Source organism: Anabas testudineus, chromosome 15, assembly GCF_900324465.2.
Source record: "Anabas testudineus chromosome 15, fAnaTes1.2, whole genome shotgun sequence".
In the NCBI taxonomy this organism is placed as follows: Eukaryota; Metazoa; Chordata; class Actinopteri; order Anabantiformes; family Anabantidae; genus Anabas; species Anabas testudineus.
The window spans coordinates 21,898,368-21,919,937 of NC_046624.1; the positions used below are offsets into that span (position 1 = coordinate 21,898,368).

At 42.7% G+C, this 21,570-nt stretch overlaps 1 protein-coding gene across 1 annotated transcript; it reads left to right on the forward strand.

Annotated features, from left to right (window-relative positions):
- The first annotated feature begins 466 nt into the window (after positions 1–466).
- Positions 467–21,082, forward strand: LOC113159394 (EMAP like 4). The gene is made up of 24 exons (XM_026356053.1): positions 467–491; positions 2,027–2,212; positions 3,028–3,148; positions 4,193–4,390; positions 5,702–5,842; positions 9,829–9,854; positions 10,075–10,110; positions 10,643–10,766; positions 11,896–12,045; positions 12,142–12,211; positions 12,722–12,832; positions 12,998–13,093; positions 13,308–13,442; positions 13,795–13,930; positions 15,026–15,174; positions 15,504–15,629; positions 15,858–15,989; positions 16,076–16,143; positions 16,240–16,328; positions 16,414–16,511; positions 16,901–16,988; positions 18,108–18,206; positions 18,750–18,880; positions 19,095–21,082. The coding sequence occupies exons 1-24, from the start codon at positions 467–469 to the stop codon at positions 19,536–19,538; spliced, it is 2,979 nt and encodes a 992-aa protein (XP_026211838.1). The 3' UTR covers positions 19,539–21,082.
- The last annotated feature ends 488 nt before the right edge of the window (positions 21,083–21,570 follow it).

The following is a 21,570-nucleotide window of genomic DNA, read 5'->3' on the forward strand; positions in this document are numbered from 1 at the left end:
GGCGCTGATGAATCCGTCCGGATTTGGCTCAGACCCTGAGACTAAACGTTGGCTTTCCTTTTCAGATCTTCCAGTCTGACATGAAGACCGACTCTACTGAACTCCACTGATTTTACTGAGAATCTGAAACCTGACCCCCCTCCCCCAGGGGAAGCGCGCGCTGCCAGGGCGGGCGGAGTCGGAAACGCAGCAGCGTCGGTCCGTCGTGTCTGCGGCTCCGCGGCTTCTCTCTCGGTCTCCATTGTCGGATCCTCCGGGAGCTGCTTCTTCTTCACCCGAAGCAAACAGACGGAACTTGGGCAACGCGGACGGACGCACCCTGCAGGCAGTGAGGCGGGGACAGACCCGGCTCGGCTAGGCTCGCCTCCTTTTCCCCCGCCGCGGTGGAAAAACCCGGACGGAGGCCCGCAGTGTGCGCTTATCCTCCCGCAGGCCTCCGGCCCGGATCCCGCGCTTCTCCCGGAAAATGGACGGATTCACCGGCAGCTTAGGTGAGTCCCGGGCACCGCTCGCGCCCACACTACACCTGGTCACCTACGCGTGCAGCAGCGGGACGGCGGGAGCCGCACGCGCCGCTGGCGGCTTTACACGTGTCACTGCTGTATTTATTTGCACCGCCCCCCCGGCGGCTGCTCGTCCACAAAATCGGGCGCTCCTCCTGAGCTAAGACCTGGACCCTCGAAGCTAAAGACCTGGTCCTGCTTGGGACCACGTTTACAATTAGAAACCATGGAATGCGAACCACTGCTTGGACACCCTGCGGTTCCTGTGGACTCTGCAGAACAAAGAATCAGGAAACGGTTCGTTTATTCATCCTGGCCGTGCCCGTGTGCGTGTGCGTGTTTCAGGAAGTAGTCCGAGTCCGCTGCAGTGTCGAAACAGTCCAACTAAATCACCAATAACCCAACCAAAACCTTGAATGAACAGTATTTTAAAACAAAAGAGCCGCAGCAACAGTGTGCAAAATAAAGATTTGATAGATTCACTGCAGTTTATTAAGATGTCAACACGCATCTTTTAACAGACGCAATACTAATTATTATTAATGTCGTAGATTAAGTACGTAAGTAAAAAAAGTTTCCTCATTTTAATTAATAATAATGAATTAATAAAATACATCAGCTGCTTAAACCAGTGAAACTGCTACAGGTGTATTTCTTTGTGACCCACATCATGTACCTGGGGCCAGTTTTCTTATCAGCTTTTAACCACACTTGCAGGACAGAAGTGTGCAGAGGATTTTATTACAAGGAGCAGCGCCTGCTCCTGTTTAAGACAAATCACCCAGTGATAAAATGTTTCTGGGTCCAGACTTTGGTTCTAGCTCCTCAGTTCACAAGCTGTGGCATCATCTTACCTGTTGTTTCATTTTACCAGAAAAACAAACTACTACCACTGCAGTTGATGGGGTTGATTTGTTAAATGAATGAAATAAAGTGAGTTTTGTTGCCTCATAATAAAATGTAAGTTGACTTCATAGCATAAATCTAATGTACTAGTAAACATTACACGTCAGTACGTCATTGATGAAAACAAGACAAACACTCCAGCATGAGTTATCATTTCCCAATGGAAGAGCAGCTCAGCCATTGCTCTTTTTTTCAGATCAGTACATGTCTATTAACAGTAGCCTAATTTACAAGCTTTAGCCCTATTGAACATTTGTGCTTTACATTCAGATTTACAGTAGTCCTGCACAGGTTAAAAGAAAACAGCGTACAGATCCAGAGTCTCTGTATTAGACAGTGAATAGATGCAGTGTCTCTGTAGAGCGACTGAATAGTGTAGTGGTAACATCACCGCCCTACATGGGAGACTGGGGTTCAATCCCAGCTGTGTCCTACCTCCAGTAGGGGTCCTTAGGCTCCTTATGTTTATGCTGCCTTTGCCTTGTACCTCACTTGTAAGTCGCTTTGGATAAAAGCGTCTGATAATTGACTAAATGTAAATGTAGAGGACACTACATTCAGAACCAGTGTCTCTAGAGGACTGTATAAACAAATCCAGTGTCTTTGTCTTCCTGTAGATGACAGTATGTCTGGAGCGAGTGTCTCAGATGTCAACGATCGTCTTTCTGCATTGGAGCTTCGTGTCCAGCAGCAAGAAGATGAGCTGACAGTGATGAAAGCTGCTCTTGCTGATGTCCTTCGTCGTCTCGCTGCTTCTGAAGACTCTGCAGCCTCTGCGACGAAAAAACAGCACGTAGGCAAAGGTACTAATCAGTTTTTCTTTCCTTTCGGTTGTTTCTGATACACATTTGGGGCTGCTGGATCCAGAAGTTTCCACTGCAGCAGACAATGAGTGATGGAATTTACCAACCACTTATGGATTTGTTTAACTGTCCCTGATGGATTTAGTAAAATACTTGTTGTTTGGTTGTTGGTTGGTGAATATTAAATACAGATAGGTTTAATACAGTCAGGTCTGTAGATATTTGCACTAGTCTGCTCCCTTGTGGCTAACTAAATCTAAACCTAAACTAAATCTTCCAGACCTAAACATACACTACACAAGACTTTATGTGAACAATGACGCAGGTGGCGCTGCTGTTACGTACCAGCTTGGGGGTGTTGGTGTGCATAGCTACCAATGGAATTGGTTATCTAATATTAAGTGATGATGTGACTGTTGACAAAAGCAGCAGGATGAAATGTTGCAGACAGATGCTGATTGGACTTCTTGGAGGAAGGTGCTTCACACTGCAGATGGACAAGGATCTGAAGCGTGCTGCGAAATAGCCAACTTTTTTAAACCTAAGCAATTTAAAGACCTGCACAGACTAAATCACTCACCTGACCTGAATATATCTGAGCTACATTTTCCCTGCTGTAGGTAAAACTGAAGGCTTCAGGCACTTGTAATTCCTGTAACGTACAGAGACAGAATTGACTGTTTGAGTTGATCTTTGTTACTTTGGTATGTAGGAATCTTCATACCACACCAGCTGGTAAAAGTTGGTCTCTACCTGGTCAGGTTGAGTTTTAACTGGTTATGGTTGGCATGAACATAATGTGCTGCCCCCTGCAGGTGGTGCTGCACTACGTGAAGCCTACTCAATGTCCTGTATTGCTAATGGAGGAACATCTGGACGAAAGAGAGACTCCACTTCTGTCACTAGGAAGGAGACGGTGTCGTCTGCTGCCAAGAGGTAAAAATCATCCAACTGTTACTTGGACAAACCTGATTTTGTTTTTACCTTGGCCAGAGATTATGTTTTTCTCCAGATTCTCTGTCATCCAGGTCACGGTTATCTAAAAGGTGCTGTTCAGTGGCAGCTGGACTTAGGGTTTGAGTTAGCCCATCTACGTTAAGTGGAATGACCATCACTTGACAGATGGGGGTTCTATGACACCACTTATAACTTACAGTGCAGTTCTGAAATCTCTCCCAAGGTGATTTAGCGACTATTTACACATGGTGGTCTTGGTAGACAGGTGTCCATGACTTCACAGCTTTATTAAGAAATGAAGAAGCTTTTCAGATGAGAACCGTCTTTAAGAACCTTGAACAGGTCCAGTTGCCACTGAGCAGAACCTTTGGGTTTTAGGTTTGTAACAGTTTTCTTGTTGCTGTTTTAAGTTTGATTTCTTGAAGATCTTGAGGATTTTAATCAGCTACTTTGTCACTGTTCACTGATTTTCCTCCATAGTTGATTGAGTTTAGTTTCCTCAGTGACTGCAGACCAAATGTGATTACTCTGATCTCTGCTCTTGTTTTGACTCGGCTTGTTTGAGAACATGATCCAAGAACTCTCACCTGTCCCGGGATAGAGTCCTCAGCTATGAGTATATCTTGAGTCTCTGCAGAGAAGACCTGAATCTCTATCTGCAACTTTGAAGTGGAAAATAAAATTTAGTAAAAGTACATTAGAATAATAGAGCTCCAGTTCAGATCTCTTACAGGCCTGGCTTTGTCCATGGTGGAACAGATGGGAGGATGCATGTCGGCAGGAAGTGGTCGCAGATGGATTTTGGTTTGCCACATTGCCATAAATAATTCCCCCCTGGGACCAACAAAGTTTTAATGTTGATTGATTGATTGACTGACTGATTGATTGATTGATTGACTGACTGATTGATAAACACAGAAAAATAAAAATATAAAAATAGACTCATAAAATTTAAAGTTGAAATCAGTAGAATAACTAGAGTCAGTAGTTTGTGGTTTCTTATGGTCCTGGTTTTGTCCACAGTGGAGCAGACAGGAAAAAAGAGGTCAACAACCAGCGGTCTCAAATGGAGGAAATCCAGGAACGTGAGGAACGTCCTCACCCAAAGGACTCATCCCCACCTTCCTCTCCTCACCCTCCCCAGACTCCTCAGACCCCTCAGACCCCCAATCCGCAGAGAGCAGCCTTCGACAGCAGTAAAAGTCACGTCCCTCCAAAAAGGTTCTACGTCTGATTTGTTGCGTGCCTCTTACACTTCTTGCTGATGCTACTCTGACATCACTTCTTGGTTACTAACTCCGCCCTCAGGACTCATAGTTATGTGCTCCACCCACACCTGGCTCACCTAGCATACGGGTACAGGTGCTCCTAAATGGCTAAAGGAACACCTGATCCAGCCAATTAGATGTGGGAGTGAAGCACAGCTGTGGCTCCTCAGGAGCAGGGCTGAATGACCTCCAGGAGATGTTGGAGTCTCCTAGATTCTAGTGGAGGTCTTAGAGTCTCATACGCGAGTACTCTGAGGTACTCACTAGTATGAGTAGTGTGAGTTTTGGAGACTCTTTTTGCTCTTTGCTGGTAAAAAACTGCGACTGTTTTACTAACCTGATCTCACAGCTTCACCTGAGGACCTCCTCTTCTGCTCTAACTGGACCTTACTAAGATTCTTGAACCTCCAGGAGTGTCCCTGAGATCTAGGTACCCTGGAACCTCCTGAGACCTCCTGGAGATCCTAGAATTTCTGGATCTGTTTTTTCTCTTTGCTGGTACAAACCTCTTATTTACTAACCTGTTAAAGTGAGGACCCCCTCATCTTCCTACTTCTGCTTCTCCTCCTCCAGCAGGACTCCAGCAGCATGGGCCCTGAGTTTCTGATGTTTCCCAGCTCTCTAACCTGCCCCTGGGTCGTGTGTTTCACTGAGTTTGCTTTTAGTGGAGGAAAAACTAAGCCTGACAGAGCATTAGTACATTAAGTATCTAAACTGCATGTAATACAGAAAATACATGAAGTACATAAATATAACATGACATTAAAATACGTTGTCTAAGCACCAAAAAGGAATAAAGATAAACTTTATTGTCGTGTCAGTAGCACAAGATCCACAAGTTTCAGTTTTGTTTTCAGGCTTCAGAGGCACATCAATCAATAATCACTCACTAAAATGGATTAAATGTTAATTCAATTCAATTCAGTTTTATTTGTATAGTGCCAATTCACAACAGAAGGTATGCGAAGGCAGGCAAGGTTTAAGACATTACAGAGAATAATTATACAAATAAATGATATAGAAAACCAAAAAATCCAATTTGAGCAAGCTTTAGACAACAGTGGGGAGGAAAAACTCCCTTTAGAGGAAGAAACCTCCAGCAAAACCAGGCAATATTTAGTTGACAAACACATGAATCTGGAGAAAGATTAAAATGAAGCTCAGTGATTGACAGTGACTTCCTCTACTTTGTCTTTCTCATCGCCATAACTACTATGGACTAGACTGACGCTGTGTGTGTGTGTGTGTGTGTGTGTGTGTTCAGGGGCCCCAGTGTTAAGCGGTCCTCAGGTATGGAGCGTTCTCAGAGTAGCACCTGGGACAGTGCAGAAGAAAACAGAAACAAACTGGTGAAAGCTGCGTCTACATCAAAACTGTTGGCTAAAGTGGTGAAGAGCGCAGACAGGTACAATGACACATGTATACACTTAGAAATACACACTATAACCTCAATTTGTTAACATGTGCACCACAAATAAACAACACTGCACAAAGTGTGTAAATGAAAAAATGAGCATCACTGCTGACTTATTTTCAGGGGGAAAAAAAATCAACTTTCTATCTGTTTTATTGGTTTTAAATTGAGAAATCACAACATTAACGTTTCATGATACACAATATTGTTAAACATTAGTCGATTGTTTCAGTATCTGAAGAAAACAGGACTAGAACATAACTAATCCTGCAAAGACATTTTTAAACACACACTGTGTTCACCTTAAAAGAGAACCAGCGACTAGATGGTTTAGTTAGTCTTTAGACCCTATACCCAGGTCGGAAAACTAATTTACACGTCTGGCACGCTACTGGCCTCTACCTCTTAGCTAAGTTTCACCTAAAGTTCAACATCTTTCAGGTCCTATGTTCACGCTCCACCTTCCCGCCAGTGTGGGCAAGATGCGCTGGTGGTGCAGCTGATGACCCCACCTCAGCCGGCACACGCCAGCCCTTACTTTTATTGTGCCACAGGGTTTCGTGCTGACATTGATTCAGTACCACTCAATTTTATTTGTTTCACAGTGGGGATTGTGTGTTTGTGGTGATGTGTAGTGTTTTGGTGTGTGCCAAGCATAGCGTCTTGTCTAAGGCCAAAAAGCAACATTTTGGCCTCATCAGACCAAAGAACCCTCCTTCACTGGACCATAGTGTCTTTCAGGTTACTTTCCCATCTACAGGATTTAGTTCGATTAAATCTGACTCAAGTTCGTTTTCCCTCTTGGTGCAGAGGACCAAAGCAAACGAATTAGGGTGTGAAAGCAACCTCAAATGCCATAAACTCAAGTTGTGATTTAACATGAGTTTTCTTCAACAGTGGCTTTCTCCTTGCCACTCTCTCATAAAGCTTTAACTTGTGAAGAACCCGGGCAACAGTTTTTGTATGTACACTATGTAACTCCCTGTGTTCTCTGTACTCTAAATCCTGACTGGAAATCTTGTCACAGGTAATTCCTGTGCAGGTGGTCACATAATTGTTTTGAATCTACTTTTGCAAGAAATTTAGAGATAAAGGGCAGATTGGATATTGGACTATAATTGGTTAAAACCCCTGAGTCCAGAGTAGGCTTTTTGAATAGAGGTTTGACTACAGCAACCTTAAGAGCCTGAGATATGTACAGTGGCAAGAAAAAGTATGTGAATCCTTTGGGGTTATGTGGAGTTTTGCATGAATTGGTCATAAAATGTGCTCCGATCTTCATCTAACTCACAACAACACAAAAACACAGTCTGCTGAAAATAATAGAACACAAACATTATATGTTTTTATTGAACATAACATGTAAACATTCACAGTGCAGGGTGGAAAAAGTATGTGAACCCCTAGCCTTATGACTTCTCCAAGAGCTAATTGGAGCCAGGAGTGAGCCAACCTTGAGTCCAATCAGTGTGATGACATTGGAGGTGTTCCTGAAAGCTGTCCTGCCCTTTACTGTTGCAGCACTGTTGCTAGTCTCCCTAGGTGTGGTCGTCCTGTAAAGATGACTGCAAGAGCACAGCGCCGAATGCTTAATGAGGTAATGAAGAATCCTAGAGTGTCAGCTAAAGACTTACAGAAATCTCTGGCACATGCCAACTTTTTTATTGACACATCTAGAATAAGGAAAACATTAAACAAGAAGTGAGTACATGGGAGGACACCATGGAGGAATCCATTGCTGTCCAAAAAAAATATCACAGCACGTTAGCAAAAGAGCACCAGGAAGTTTAACAGCACTACTGGCAAAATATTCTGTGGACAGATGAAACCAAAATTGAGTTGGTTGGAAAAAACACACAACACTATGTGTGGAGAAAAAAGGCACAGCACACCAACATCAAAACCTCATCCCCACTGTAAAATATGGCAGAGGGAGCATCATGGTTTGGGGCTGCTTTGCTGCCTCAGGGCCTGGACGGATTGTTGTCATTGATGGAAAAATTAATTCCAGAGTTTATCAAGACATTTTGCAGGAAAACATAAGACCATCTATCCGCCAACTGAAGCTCCACAGAGGATGGGTGATGCAACAGGACAATGACCCAAAGCATACAAGTAATTCAACAAAAGAATAGCTTCAACAGAACAAAATACACCTTCAGTAGTGGCCCAGTCAGAGTCCTGACCTCAACCCGATTGAAATGCTGTGGCATGACCTTAAGAGAGCCATTCACACCAGACATCCCAAGAATATCGCTACGCTGAAACAGTTTTGTGAAGAGGAGTGGTCCAAAATTACTCCAGATCGTTGTGCAGGTCTGATCTGCAACTACAGGAAACGTTTGGTTGAGGTTATTGCTGCCAAAGAAGGGTCAACCAGTTACTAAGTCCAAAGGTTCACATACTTTTTCCACCCTGCACTGTGAATGTTTACATGTTATTTTCAATAAAAACATGAAAACATATGTTTGTGTACTATTATTTTCAGCAGACTGTGTTTTTGTATTGTTGTGAGTTAGATGAAGATTGGAGCACATTTTATGACCAATTCATGCAAAACTCCATGTAATCCCATACTTTTTCTTGCCACTGTAGCCTTTTGGTAAAGATGGATTGATCTGATAATATGGACGTGCTAACGAAAAGTAAGACATCTTTGAGCAGTCTAGTCGGGGTGGGCTGTAAGAGACATGTTGATTGTTTATTCTTCCTGCTGCAGCCAGGTTTCAGTAAGGCAAAATAAGTCTATTTCATAATTTCATTTATTACGTTTTTTATTTTCATTAAGTTTTTATGAATCACTCCTCTTGTGTGGGTTTTTGATATATATAATTTACGTGGTCAGGATTTTCTGCCCATAGCCCCAGGAAGACACTGGACTATGGTCGCTGAAAACTTCACATTTCTCACTATAGTGCTGCCAATTGTCAGAGTAGGTTTCTCAGCGGTTTGTCGCTTAGTGGAGAAAATCTGTTGGAAACTTGATCCTGGTCGTGGTGAACCTTGGCTGAGTGTCTGAGGTTATTCTTCCAACGAACTGTCACCCAGCCAGAGCAGAGTCTCCAGTTCGGTCAGCCTCGCCTCCAATGCTGCAAATAAACTTACATTTATTACATATCCCCTTATCATTAAAGAAGGCCGAGGAGAAACTAAACATCAGACATACAGAGCAGGTGAGAGCAGGAGAAGCAGCCATGGCTAACTGAAGAGCTAAAAAAGAAGCTAGCAGACCTCAGAGAACAAGATTATGTGGAAATTAGCAGTTTTATAAACAGGTGCTTGATTAACACAAGCGTATGTTACGACTCCTACTCCAGTCACTGTAAAGTAAAACTAGGTTAAATAGTGTTGGTGTTAATTGGTGTAAACACAGCACAAGTATGGTAATCAAAATGTCAGCTCCAGTAAAAGGAAGCGAAAAAATATGTCTAATGTAGGAGGAGCAGAATCCCTGACATAGACTTAATAATAAGCTCACACACTTTTCATATATAACTTGGTGTAATCAAAAACTTGATTATCAGCCAGACTCAGTTTCCTTAACTTATAAAAATGTGTGAAATATAAAGCCACAAAATCAAAATATACAAATGCATCAGAGGAACAAACATCTACTGTGTAACAGGAGAAATACGATCAATAATCAAGCATTTATTACTTGAATAACAAAGTAAATTGTCTGTTCAACAGAATATTTCAGAATTAAGTCAGAAAATGTGATTTTTAAACATCATTCATTGTTCAGAACTCATTCTGATGATTTCCTGATCATCAATCCAGCCTTCTGCAACATGTTGTGCAGAGATATGAGATGTGGTCTTCCACCATTATAATAGAACCTGAACCTACAGTAAGGTAGAACCTGAAGAAAACCTTTAACATGACAAATTCATTTAATGATTTCCTTATAATTTTATTATTAATCAGAATTTGTCAGTTGCACACAACTGACGTTTGTTTTCTTCTTCTCTTTTCAGACACAAAGATCCAGTGATCAGTCAAGGTAAACACATCTTAATCAACACAGCACCATACTCATCCTCGTCATCATTGTCATCTCCATTGTGTGTAACAGCCAATAGAAAGCTAGAACTGCTGGAAGCTACTGCTCCAACATGTTTGTAATAAAACTAAAATTTTAGCTTATTTCACGGAGGCTGCAACTGTGTTTGTTGTTGTGTTTGTGTAGTTGTTGTTTTTGACTTTGTCTTTGTCTCAAACAGCCAAAATATCGACCCGAGAGAAAAACAGTCAAGCAGGTGAGTCCCGACAAGTCGCTGGAAGCAAGCAGGCTAACAACAAGCTAGCTACACGCTAACATGTTAATTGCAGCTGAATGAGCGCTTTGTGTTCTGAACCAATTGCATCTTTCTCCGCGTTACATCACCAGCCTCGATCACCCTCCTGCTAGTCAGGTGACATCTCACCTGTCTGATGTAATTTACTTCCATATAAGTTAGTATTTTTGTTCAGTAGTGTAAACACAAGCCCTGCACACCACATGATGTGACTGTGATGTCACACCCACGTTGATTGACAAGTTGACAGTGATTTTGTGGAGCTCAACTCACCTGCCTCATCTGTCCTTCATCTGTCTGTTTTGATATCTGATTTTAGTGCTGTGCTGTGTTTTATTTACTTAGCAATAAAACTTGGACAGTATTTCTCTTTGTCAGTGTGTTTAGAAAGACTATCCACCACAGAGAGGCTCAAAACCACGGAGACCAACACAAAGCTACTTTCTTTGAGGAATTAACAAGTTTCTGTTTTTGTGTGTTTCTCTTTTTTCAGAGGGGAACCACATTAAAATGTTCATGCGGGGCAGACCAATCACCATGTTCATTCCTTCAGATGTGGAGAACTATGAGGATGTTCGAACAGAACTTCCTTCAGAAAGACTGAAGCTAGAATGGGTGTATCCTTCCTCTGGTTATGAGGGGTGGTAATTCAATAGTAATCTGAGTTATAAGTTCTGCTTTATGTGTAGGGGCCAGTGATACCAGTAATAAGATTGTTGTTTGCTAAAGTGATTATTCGCAGATACGCTGCCACTGAGAACTGACTGTTGGTGAAAGCAAAAGTTTAAAAGTCTTAGTGGATGTTTATGGTATCGGAGGCACAATAAAATCCTATTCATTAGTTTGTTTCGAAATGACAAAAAATAGATTTAAAGACCAGAACCAAACAGGTTTGTCCAAGATACACCACCTGCCGTTTGACCTAACAAGGGACAGGCGTTGTGGAACTTCCATCTAGAAATCAGTGTGATGAATCATCTTAGGTGTAATACCCGCAGCAAGGAGAGAAGACTTTGTGTTCTCTAACTGGGGTTTCCATAAGTCCTGCCCTTCTGCTGACCCACCCGAACAAGACCATCAAACATAAAAACGTGTTTACAGATGGCACTCACAGCCCGAATCTTAATCCAGGTTGTCTCTTCAAACCATTTCTCAGGCTATAAAACCCCTCTGTTCCATCTTTCCTCTTTATCTTGCAAACACTCTTCTGGGCAGTATAACAACAATCAATCTAGGGGTTGGTCATCTTTATTCCTTTATCTCTATATGTCCTCTCAGAAACTCACTCAGGCACATGGATCTTCTTTCTCCACACTACCACATACTTCCAGACAGTAGATTCTGGATCCATCGTACTGCAGGTTTATGTAAAAAGAGGCTGTAGTGATCTAACTGAGAATCTGATGGGGCATCACCTTGGAACTGTTGCTAGTTCTGGTTAGGGTCTGGTTATGGACTCATCAGACCATGACCCGCGCTCAGGTGTAAAGTATTAATATGGAGTCAGCACCTCCAGGTCCAAAGCCATCATTCTCTGCCCCAAGTGGATTTTAAGTTTCTTGGATCTTACCAGTGAATATACAATCCTCAGCAGAATACCTTTTTGTTATCCCCAAAATATGCTTGGTGGACCTTAAGCTGATCTAAAATGGGTCCTCAGTATTTTTTCTGTACACTGCCTCTTAGATCTCCATCTCTATTAGATCTCCAGGTGCTGTGTCTAGCTGTTTCCTTGACTTGTCACAGGTATGGTTACCGTGGCAGAGACTGCAGAGCTAATGTCTACCTCCTTCCAACCGGAGAGATTGTTTACTTCATTGCCTCCGTTGTGGTTTTGTTCAACTATGAAGAGCGAACTCAGAGACATTACCTGGGACATACTGACTGCGTGAAGTGGTTAGAAACCACACGCATACACTAACTCACCTGCTGCTCTCCTATTGGCTAGTCTGTGGCAAATAAGTGACATCGTTTCTCTGTGTCTGTTGACAGTCTGGCAATTCACCCTGATAAGATCCGGATTGCTACAGGACAGATAGCAGGAGTGGACAAAGATGGAAGGGTGAGGACAAAGATTACATTTGATTGAACTCAGCATCTTCCATCATCATCACGACCAGGACTGTCCACGACTAGACCAGGGCTCATATTTATGAAGCATCTCAGGATCATGCTCAAATTTAACTTGATAATAAAAAATACTTGGTCCTCAGTACAGCTAGGAAATCGTGTTAAGTCAAAGCTTCTGGGCTAAGTACAAATTAAAGTGACATGTTGTAGTTTTCCCAAATGCTGAAATCAGACAGTTTTCAAGTGACGTTTTATACTTAAGCAGTAACGGAAGATAGTACTGTGTGTGTGTGTGTGTGTATCCAGTATGTAGAGTAATATGCTTGTTGTAGTCTCTTGTAAACTACTGTGTGAAATTATCCTCATCAGCTTCAGTCACCTTTTACATCCTTGGTGAATACGGGCACAGGACTATTAACAGCTTAGACCAAAACTGATAAAGCCCTAGGCCAGGATTAAGAATAGTGATGATTATTAGCTAACGTGTCCATCCCTTTTACAGGCTCTGCAACCTCATGTCCGTATCTGGGATAGCGTCAGTCTGTCCACTCTGCAGGTTGTTGGTTTGGGAACATTTGAGCGAGGCGTCGGCTCTTTGGCTTTCTCTAAAGCTGTAAGTATTCCCTAGCTGAATCATGGGAACTGCAGTCTACTGAGTATTTCTGTGCATCAGTCGTTTATTTTTAGTTTTTAATCTTTTCACGACAGAACTGTTCATGTCGCCTTCACCCCTCCACTCTTGTTTCTTGCTGTCTCACACCCTGTCTCTCTTTATCAGGACTCTGGTCAGCACCTGAGTGTCATTGATGACTGTAATGATCATATGCTGACAGTTTGGGACTGGCAGAAGAAGTCAAAAATTGCTGAAATTAAGGTAAGCACTTTGTGTTTTCTACATACAGAACATACAATTCAATCTTGTATTTAAATCCGCTCCCCTCCACATCAGCTTTTCTTTAGGTTTTTACTTGTTCAATAGAGCTTTTTAAAGCAAAGTCTGAGGAATCAGCAGGCAGAACTGGTTCCTATAAAGAGCTGGTCTCCAGCTGGTTCATAATGGTTCTAACTAGTCTTTGGTGTTCTACCAGACCACTAACGAAGTGGTCCTGGCTGTGGAGTTCCACCCCACGGACCCAAACACCATTGTAACCTGTGGAAAGTCCCACATCTTCTTCTGGACCTGGTCTGGGAACTCATTGGCTCGTAAACAGGGAATCTTTGGGGTGAGAATACGTTTTTGTTTTGAGTGTGAAGTCTATTTCCTGTTTAAAGATTTAGACCTGAACGATTAAATTGATAAAAACTTAAATGAGGTTAAATGGAGGAACAAAGGAGAGAAATCTGATCTGCAGAAAAACACCCATCACCACCCAAAAAACCTTTAGAATCCATGTTTTTGACAGAATTATGCTAATGTTCTTTAGATTCCATAAAACTGTCAGACCAGTTCAGATTCAGCAGACCTCATGGGTGTTTTGTCTTAGAACTGGGAAATAATTTAAGGACAAATTCAAGTCCTGGTTCAACACTCTAGTTGTGGTTTCACCCTGAGCCCCTTTCTTGCTGTGTTTTCAGAAATACGAGAAGCCGAAGTTTGTTCAGTGTCTGGCCTTCCTGAGTACTGGAGACATCCTGACTGGAGACTCTGGAGGAGTCTTACTGGTCTGGACCAGGAGCTCCACTGAGACTCCCAACTCAAAGGGACCCAGAGGTGAGGAAGAACCTAACCAGTTTTAACTGGTTAAAGACCAGTTAAGAGGATAGTCAGGCTGGCAGCTTGTTTCCTGTTTAATGTGCCCAAATTTACCTGCTGTCAGTTTTACCTGTGATCAGTGTAGTTTTTATTTCTCACGGCCGATGTGAACGATACTGTCAACGGTATCTGCAGTGCACCTCAGAGCCTTGGGTTCAGCAGGCACATAATTTTTTCTACATTTTGGCAAATTATAAAAGATTAATTACAGTGTGTTAGAGGCGGCTGTACCCAAACCCACCAATCCATTGTTTGTGTTGTACCTTCAATTCTTTGATTTCACAGAACTGTCACATTTCAGTAGAACAGTCGAAACCTGCAGACAGACGCCTGAAGCTTTAGCATTAAATAAAAAGACATTCTGGTTCAGTTTTGCACTCTCGACAAAAACAGCAGAGAAGAAAAACACCCAGCAGGGGTGTGGGTGTGTCTGTTTGTGTTGGCCCAGTTACAGTAATGGTTTTAGTCGCATGTTGTTAAACGGGTTTAATGAGGAACAGAGCCAAGAGTTAAACATTTTTCTGTGTAAATGGGATGCTGTTAGTGAATTTACATAACATGCCCTGTCTACATACTCGACTGGACTCGTTCTGTGCTGGAATCAGATCAGTTTGTCTTAGTTGTCAGCTTTTTGGTGGGGGGGGTTGAATAGAACAAAAAAAAATTCTGCAGCAGATTTGTTCAGAAAGAAACAGTTGTGTGAAATGCTTCCACCTCCTGGCGGATGCATGAACTGACAACAGTAAAAGTGAAGGCGTCAGCCTGGTTATTTTATAGACGATGTTTAGTGAGAAATGTTGACAAAGTCAAAGTGCAGCCAAGTGACACTGCTTCCAAACATATGGTTTATGTCAAACATTATATCCAAGTGCAGAAAAACAGACAACTGACTTTTTATTTGAGTAAACTGACACCTGTTTATTCCACTCCCACCTGTGCACCGTGTGCTGCAAAACATACACAGAAAGGTAAGGGTTAGGGTCCTCTGGTGATTATGGCGTTGAACATTAGAATGTAATGAACACAGAATTGTGTGTACCTCTGTCTGTGCAGCGTTTCAGATCAGTCGGCAGGTCAAAGGTCACGAGGGCAGCGTTTTTTGTATGTGTGAGATGAGGAGTGGCACTCTGCTGACTGGAGGAGGGAAGGACCGGAAAATCCTCCTGTGGGACCACGAGCTGAGAACAGAGAGGGACATTGAGGTAAAATACACACCTGCACACACCCGTGAAGAATAACTGGGCTAAACTCACACTCTATAACTTGTTTGTTGCTCAAAACTAAAACAAGAAGCCACATGACTGTTTTTACCTAAAGTTACTTTAGTAAAGTCTTAAGTTTGAGACTTGTTTCCATTGGACCTTGATGTAAGAAAAGAAAACCGCATTAATGAAGAACTTTAATTGCAAACTCCAGCACAGAGGTTTAGTTGAACAACTCAGACCATCAACAGCCTCTTTGGTCGATTTCTGTTTATTGAGATGTGTTTGTGTAACTATTTAAAGAATTTCTTCCTGTGTGTATCTTCCAGGTCCCGGATCAGTATGGAACCATCCGAGCTTTGTCTGAGGGCAAGGGGGACGAGTTTCTGGTTGGGACATCTCGTAATTTCATCCTGAGAGGAACCTTCAATGATGGTTTCCTGGTCCTGGTCCAGGTGAGACCACATGACGTTGTATTGATTTCATCGCAGATATGTTGTTTTGTGGTAAAAGGACTTGTTAAAGGTTTATGGAGGTATTTCTTCCAAGAAAAGGTTCACAGGAACTTGTACTGAACAGCTGTGAAGTAGTGTTGTACTTTATATCTATCACAATATCTTTGGATTTTTTTGTATATTTGTGTTGCGTTGTGAGTCTCTGTAACATATTTCTGTTGCGTTTAGGGTCACACAGATGAACTGTGGGGTTTAGCGTCTCACCCATCCAGATCCATGTTTCTGACGTGTGCTCAGGACCGGCTAGTGTGCCTCTGGAACTCTGTGGACCATAGTCTGCAGTGGAGCCGCTCGCTGGAGGTAAGAGAGGGTATTGGGTGGAGTGGGGGACTTAACTTACACACTAGGTAACTGAAAAGTGAGTAACAGCTCTGTGCGTCCTTTAGGAACACGGACACTGTGCAGATTTCCATCCCAGCGGAGCTGTGGTCGCAATAGGAACTCACTCAGGAAAGTCAGTTCCTATTCAGTTCTCTATACAGATCTATAGATCAGAAATGGTTTGTAAACACTGTGCAGTCTAATGGTCTAACTGGTCTCCTGGTATCAGGTGGTACGTCTTGGATGCAGAGACCACAGATCTGGTGGGGATCCACACTGATGGCAACGAGCAGCTGTCAGTGATGCGTTTCTCTGTAGGTGGGTGGCATTTTAAGACTGTTTTTATAGCGACACAGTAAAAGAAGTGAGCTATATGTCCCAGAATGCCCCTTCTTTTTCTCAGATGGTGGTCTGCTGGCTGTTGGATCTCATGACAACTTTATTTACCTCTACACCGTCTCAGACCGAGGACGCAAATACAGTCGATATGGGAAGTGCACGGTGAGTCCACGGGGACTCTACTGGTTCACAGGTTTTATTCTTTAATTTCCTGATGTCTAGTCATGCACATATTGAACACCGGAACCCGGGCCTGACGCAGGAGCTGCTCGTCCTCATTAAACATGTGCTTGTTTTTCCTGGTGTTTCAGACTCTCTGATTGACATATTGACATATTTGACATATTTATAAAAATGTATTTTTTTCTGTTCAACTGCAATGCACAGTAGCCAGGTGAGACATTACCACACCTTAGGTCAACACGGTTTACAGATGAGCTGCTCCTATGAGGGTCAGTCCTTGTACATGTGGAACTACAGTTCCCAGAGTTCACTGTTGCTGATGGACAGGCAGTGAGTTCGGTGATGATGGTGATGGTGATGTTTTACAGGGACATTCCAGCTATATCACACACCTGGACTGGTCACCTGACAACCACTTCATCATGTCCAACTCTGGAGATTATGAGATCCTCTATTGTGAGTACTATGATACTGCAGTTATTGTAGTACTAAGTTGTAGTGCTGTGTTTTTTAATATTGTGCAGTTGTAGAATTATATACCTGTCTCTCATCTTCCATTTCTGGCTAAAATCCTTGATCTGTCTGCAGCATTTGACACTGTAAAGATCCTTAAAGATCCTCCTGCCAGCACTCTCTGGGTATGTCTGGTACATTTATCAGCTGGCTCAGGTCCTACCTATTACTCATCCTATCCATCATCCACTGCTACACTGATGACATACAGTAGCTCTACCTGTGTCATCACACGTGTGCCTGGCTCTCTGAAATCTACGCTTGGATTTTCAGCTTAGTCTCTTCATGACAGAAGTTCTAGTCTTCCCAACCAGAAGTTCTATGCAGCTCAGCATCAGTATTAACCTAGGATATTCAGTGACTGTCTCCACTAACTCTGCTGGAATCTGGAATCATCACTGGACATCACACTCCTACATCTCTCAGGCAGCAGATTTTTCATCTAACATCAGAAAATTATAAAAACCCTCACTTAATCTACCCAGCTCTTTGTGCAGACCCCTGTTATCTTCTCACTACTGCAGAGTTCTACTAACAGGATGGGCAGCTGCACAATCAAGCTTTTCCACATGGTCCAAACTGCAGCAGCACCTCTCACAGGACAAATGTCTCCACTGTTCATGTCTCTGCTCTGACCTTTTGTAGCTGCTGCATCAGGTTCACAGAACCTTCCTGCCTGAGCTCATGATCCATGTCTACAGATCAGTCTCCCACTGAGCTCTGCTAACAAACAGCATCTGGTCCCTTCACCACACAGGAAGATTCAGAGCACAGTTCTTCAGCTCAGTGGTCCCACGATTCTGCTCACACAGCAGCTTCACTCCCAACATGACACTTGTGTCTTCATCAGTTTCTTTGAGAAACCGTTTTTTTTTTATTTTTTTTTTTATCTCAACTTCATGTCTGAAAAAGCCAAAACACCACTTTGCTTTCAGTGTCTTTTTCCTGACTGAGATATTTTAATGCTTTCAGCCTCAGTACTTATAGTACTGTATGTTGTGGTATTATAGTGCTGTAGTTGTAGTAGTATAATAGTGTGTAGTAACGATTGTGTATTTTCAGGGGATGTTCCAAATGGCTGTAAACTGATCAGAAATCGATCAGAATGTAAAGACATCAACTGGGCGACATACACCTGCGTACTAGGATACCACGTGTTTGGTCAGTATCTCACTGTTTGTATTACTGTACATGAGTGTGTCCAGCTATTGTTTTGTGTACAGTGTACTGGTGTAACAGACATCAGTTGGACTGGTTTCCACCATTTATTCACTCCTGCAGAAGACAATACAAGGGAAAAATAACTAACCGTTTTGTGGTCTGTGCTGCTGTGCGGTTTCATTTTCTTCTGTGAAATACTGTAGATATAGATACTTGGATAAGATGTCAGGAAGGCAGTCATCTACAAACCCAAAGACTGCTGGTTTGATTCTCTAACCCTGAAGTAGCACTATCACCTAAGTGTAGCTGTTTCCACATGGGGATCAACAAAGGGGATTTTCAATTGTAATGACAAGGTGTTGGAGAGCCTTGATAGTTGACTCGTTAGAACTGCTGAACTGTAGTACAAACGCAATGAGAAGTTCATGACAGAAGATTTTGGTTGAGTTCAGAGCATCATAATGACAGCAGACAGGTTTTATTTTGTTCTGTCATCAAGTTTTTCACTGATTACTAAATTCAACATTAACTTGTGTTATGCAGGCGTGTGGCCTGAAGGCTCAGATGGAACTGACATCAATGCTCTGATCAGATCTCACAACAGAAAAGTGATCGCTCTGGCTGATGACTTCTGTAAAGTTCACCTGTTCGCCTACCCATGCTCCACCCCCAAGGTGACACATATACACACACTGTTTTTTCTACAGCAACTAAAATGTGTCATTCAATGAGAACATTTCAGTCTGTTTACAGCAGTTTTACATAAAATAAAATAAACTTGTCTACTTGTTATATTTCACTCACTTCACTTCAATTATTGTTGATTTAGAACAAATCATGCTTTGATTCTAATTATTCACTAATCAGTAACCAATAAACTGTCTGCAGGCTCCCAGCCAAAAGTACAGCGCCCACAGCAGTCATGTGACCAATGTCAGCTTCCTATACAATGACAGTCACCTGATCTCAACGGGGGGAAAGGACACCAGCATCATGCAGTGGCGGTTGGTGGAGAAATCTTCTCTCGCTGACGGCCTGCTCTCTAACCCTGCCCCACGGCGAGTGGACCCTGCCTTCTCTCTGCCGCAACCCACCATGACCACACCTATAGAGCAAGCTCCCCCGACAGCCAATGGGACCCAAGACCCTTCCCCTGAAACCCCACCCCCCACAGAGCTAGCCCCACCTGCCTCTGAGCTAACCCCGCCCTGCTCTGAGTCTACACCTCCACCCTCAGACAGCACTGTTAGTTTGAAAGACAGCCTTGACCCGAGTGATGACACGGCCACGCCGAGTGATGAGGGGCTGCCCCCTCTAACCCCCCCCTCATAGAGTGTTTGCGTGTGTGAGAGGGAGAGAGTGTGTGTGTGTGTGTGTGTGTGTGTGTGTGTGTGTGTGTGTGTGTGTGTGTGTGTTGGTACACCTATCTTTGTGAGGACCAGACTGAGTAACGCACCCTGTGAGAACATTTTTATATGGGAAATTTTGTTCAGCATGATGCAGTGAAGGGTTAATTCAATCATGTAACTGACATGAAACACTTCCAGGACACTTCCACTTCCTAAGATTATATTATTTCTAATGACCCTCTAGAATGAACTATTCAGAAGGGTTAGGGTTAGGAGACATACATTATCAATAAGGGTCCTCACAAGTATAGAGGTACATATCTGAGTGTGTCCAGACTTTTTCTTTCCTCCAATCAACAAACGTGATGTCACAGAAATACTTGTGAGCAGACTGCGTGAAACATTACCTGTCACACCTGGAGAGTCACTTTTAGTGACTTGGATTCAGGATGTTTTCAAACCTACTTTTAGGCTGTTTAATTCTGTTTTGTTTTTTCCCCCCTTGGTTTTGGTCCGAACAGTTGCTCTTGGGTTGAGACGCACCAAGATGCTTTACTGCATCTGGTTTAGGTCTGGTCCCAAAAGTAGTATTTTGTTTGTGGTGGGAACATGATCCAACCCAGTCATCGTCACCAAAAGCAGAGCAGAAAGTGTCAGAAAGAACCTGTGAGTCTTAAATGTCTTTTACAAACTTTTAAAACTAGTTTGGAGAAGGAAACCATTTCTAATATTTTTTTTTGGTTGTGAAGTTTTGATTTTAAATGGTCAGTTATTATAGTAAAATGATCTGTGATCTGCAAAATCTCCAAACTTTAAACACTTTCTGTAAATGGAGACACTGATGGGTTCATTCATTTTTTTGACTTGCATATACAGATATATCTCCTCTATGAAAGACTCTTAAAGCAAAACCCAAACTAAACTGTAACAGAATATTAAAGAGAAAAGATAAAATGTGCCATGAAGTGAAAAGCTACAAGAGCTTTTGACACTGAGTCTAAGATAAACAGGAAGTAAAGAGCAAGCTGAAGTCTCCCTCCAGAGTAAAACCTGTGACATTTAGTTTTTAATAATCTGCATTGACAGAAGTGGAGTGTGACATCTCTCTGACAGAGGATCTGTGTTTGTATATACTGCAGGTATCTGTGTATATTTCTGTTCACCTCCAAGGGTTCGGGAGGTTGGGGTGGAGGCGCAGCAGCTCCTCAGCCACACTGTAAAATGCTCACATTTTAACACTCATCTCTCAGCCAATCAGCTCACAGGACCCATGACTTCCTGTACTCTAATTGGTTGGTTCTACTGATGTCTGTCTCCTTGGACCATTTCTGAATGTCGGGATGATGGCATCATTCCAGGGGCAGGCCCTGTCGCGTCGTTTTGGGTGGTTAGATGATAGGGTGGGGTTTTCGTTGATTTTTTGCCTTTTTACCGTTCTTTGTCTTTTCTATGCTCGTCTCTCAGAAGGGCTTGACCTGGATTTTCAGGGACTCACCTGGATAGTCTGGGGTGGGTGGGCAGGGCCATGTTGTAATGTGGGTGGGATCCTTGATGTGTGGGTGGGGGTTGGGGCGCGATCTTGTGGGACTTTTTCAGTGTTCAGTAAAAACATTAATGATGATGATGATCATGTAACTGTTTTGAGCCAATCATGCGTTCTCTCATGCATTCCTGTCAGATGACAGACTGTACTGAAGATTACAACAAAAAAATGCAAATAAATGTCTTGAAAACTGAAAGAGATTTCCTTCCTGCTGGCCTTGGTCATGGTCCTGGGCTCCACTCTGCACATATATTATTGACAGTCTCACATGATTCTGGATCTACTGGTTCTAAAGTCAAGTAGAGTTTTTTGTCGCAACAGATTCTCAATGTCCAATCTCACGAGGAGGATGTTTGTTCAGCATAAGATTCTCACATTCAAATGTAGGAACAGGAAATGCGCCCAACTGTGGAAATGCTTTTCTTTTAAAAGACTGAATGAAGATCTTTCAGAAATGTTTCGATAAATGCAA

Coding starts and splice junctions, on each gene's coding strand:
- LOC113159394 (XM_026356053.1), top strand. CDS start 467: ATGGACGGATTCACCGGCAGCTTAG. Junction 16,512..16,900: donor GTCGATATGGGAAGTGCACG/GTGAGTCCACGG, acceptor GATGTTTTACAG/GGACATTCCAGCTATATCAC. Junction 18,207..18,749: donor ACTAGGATACCACGTGTTTG/GTCAGTATCTCA, acceptor TGTGTTATGCAG/GCGTGTGGCCTGAAGGCTCA.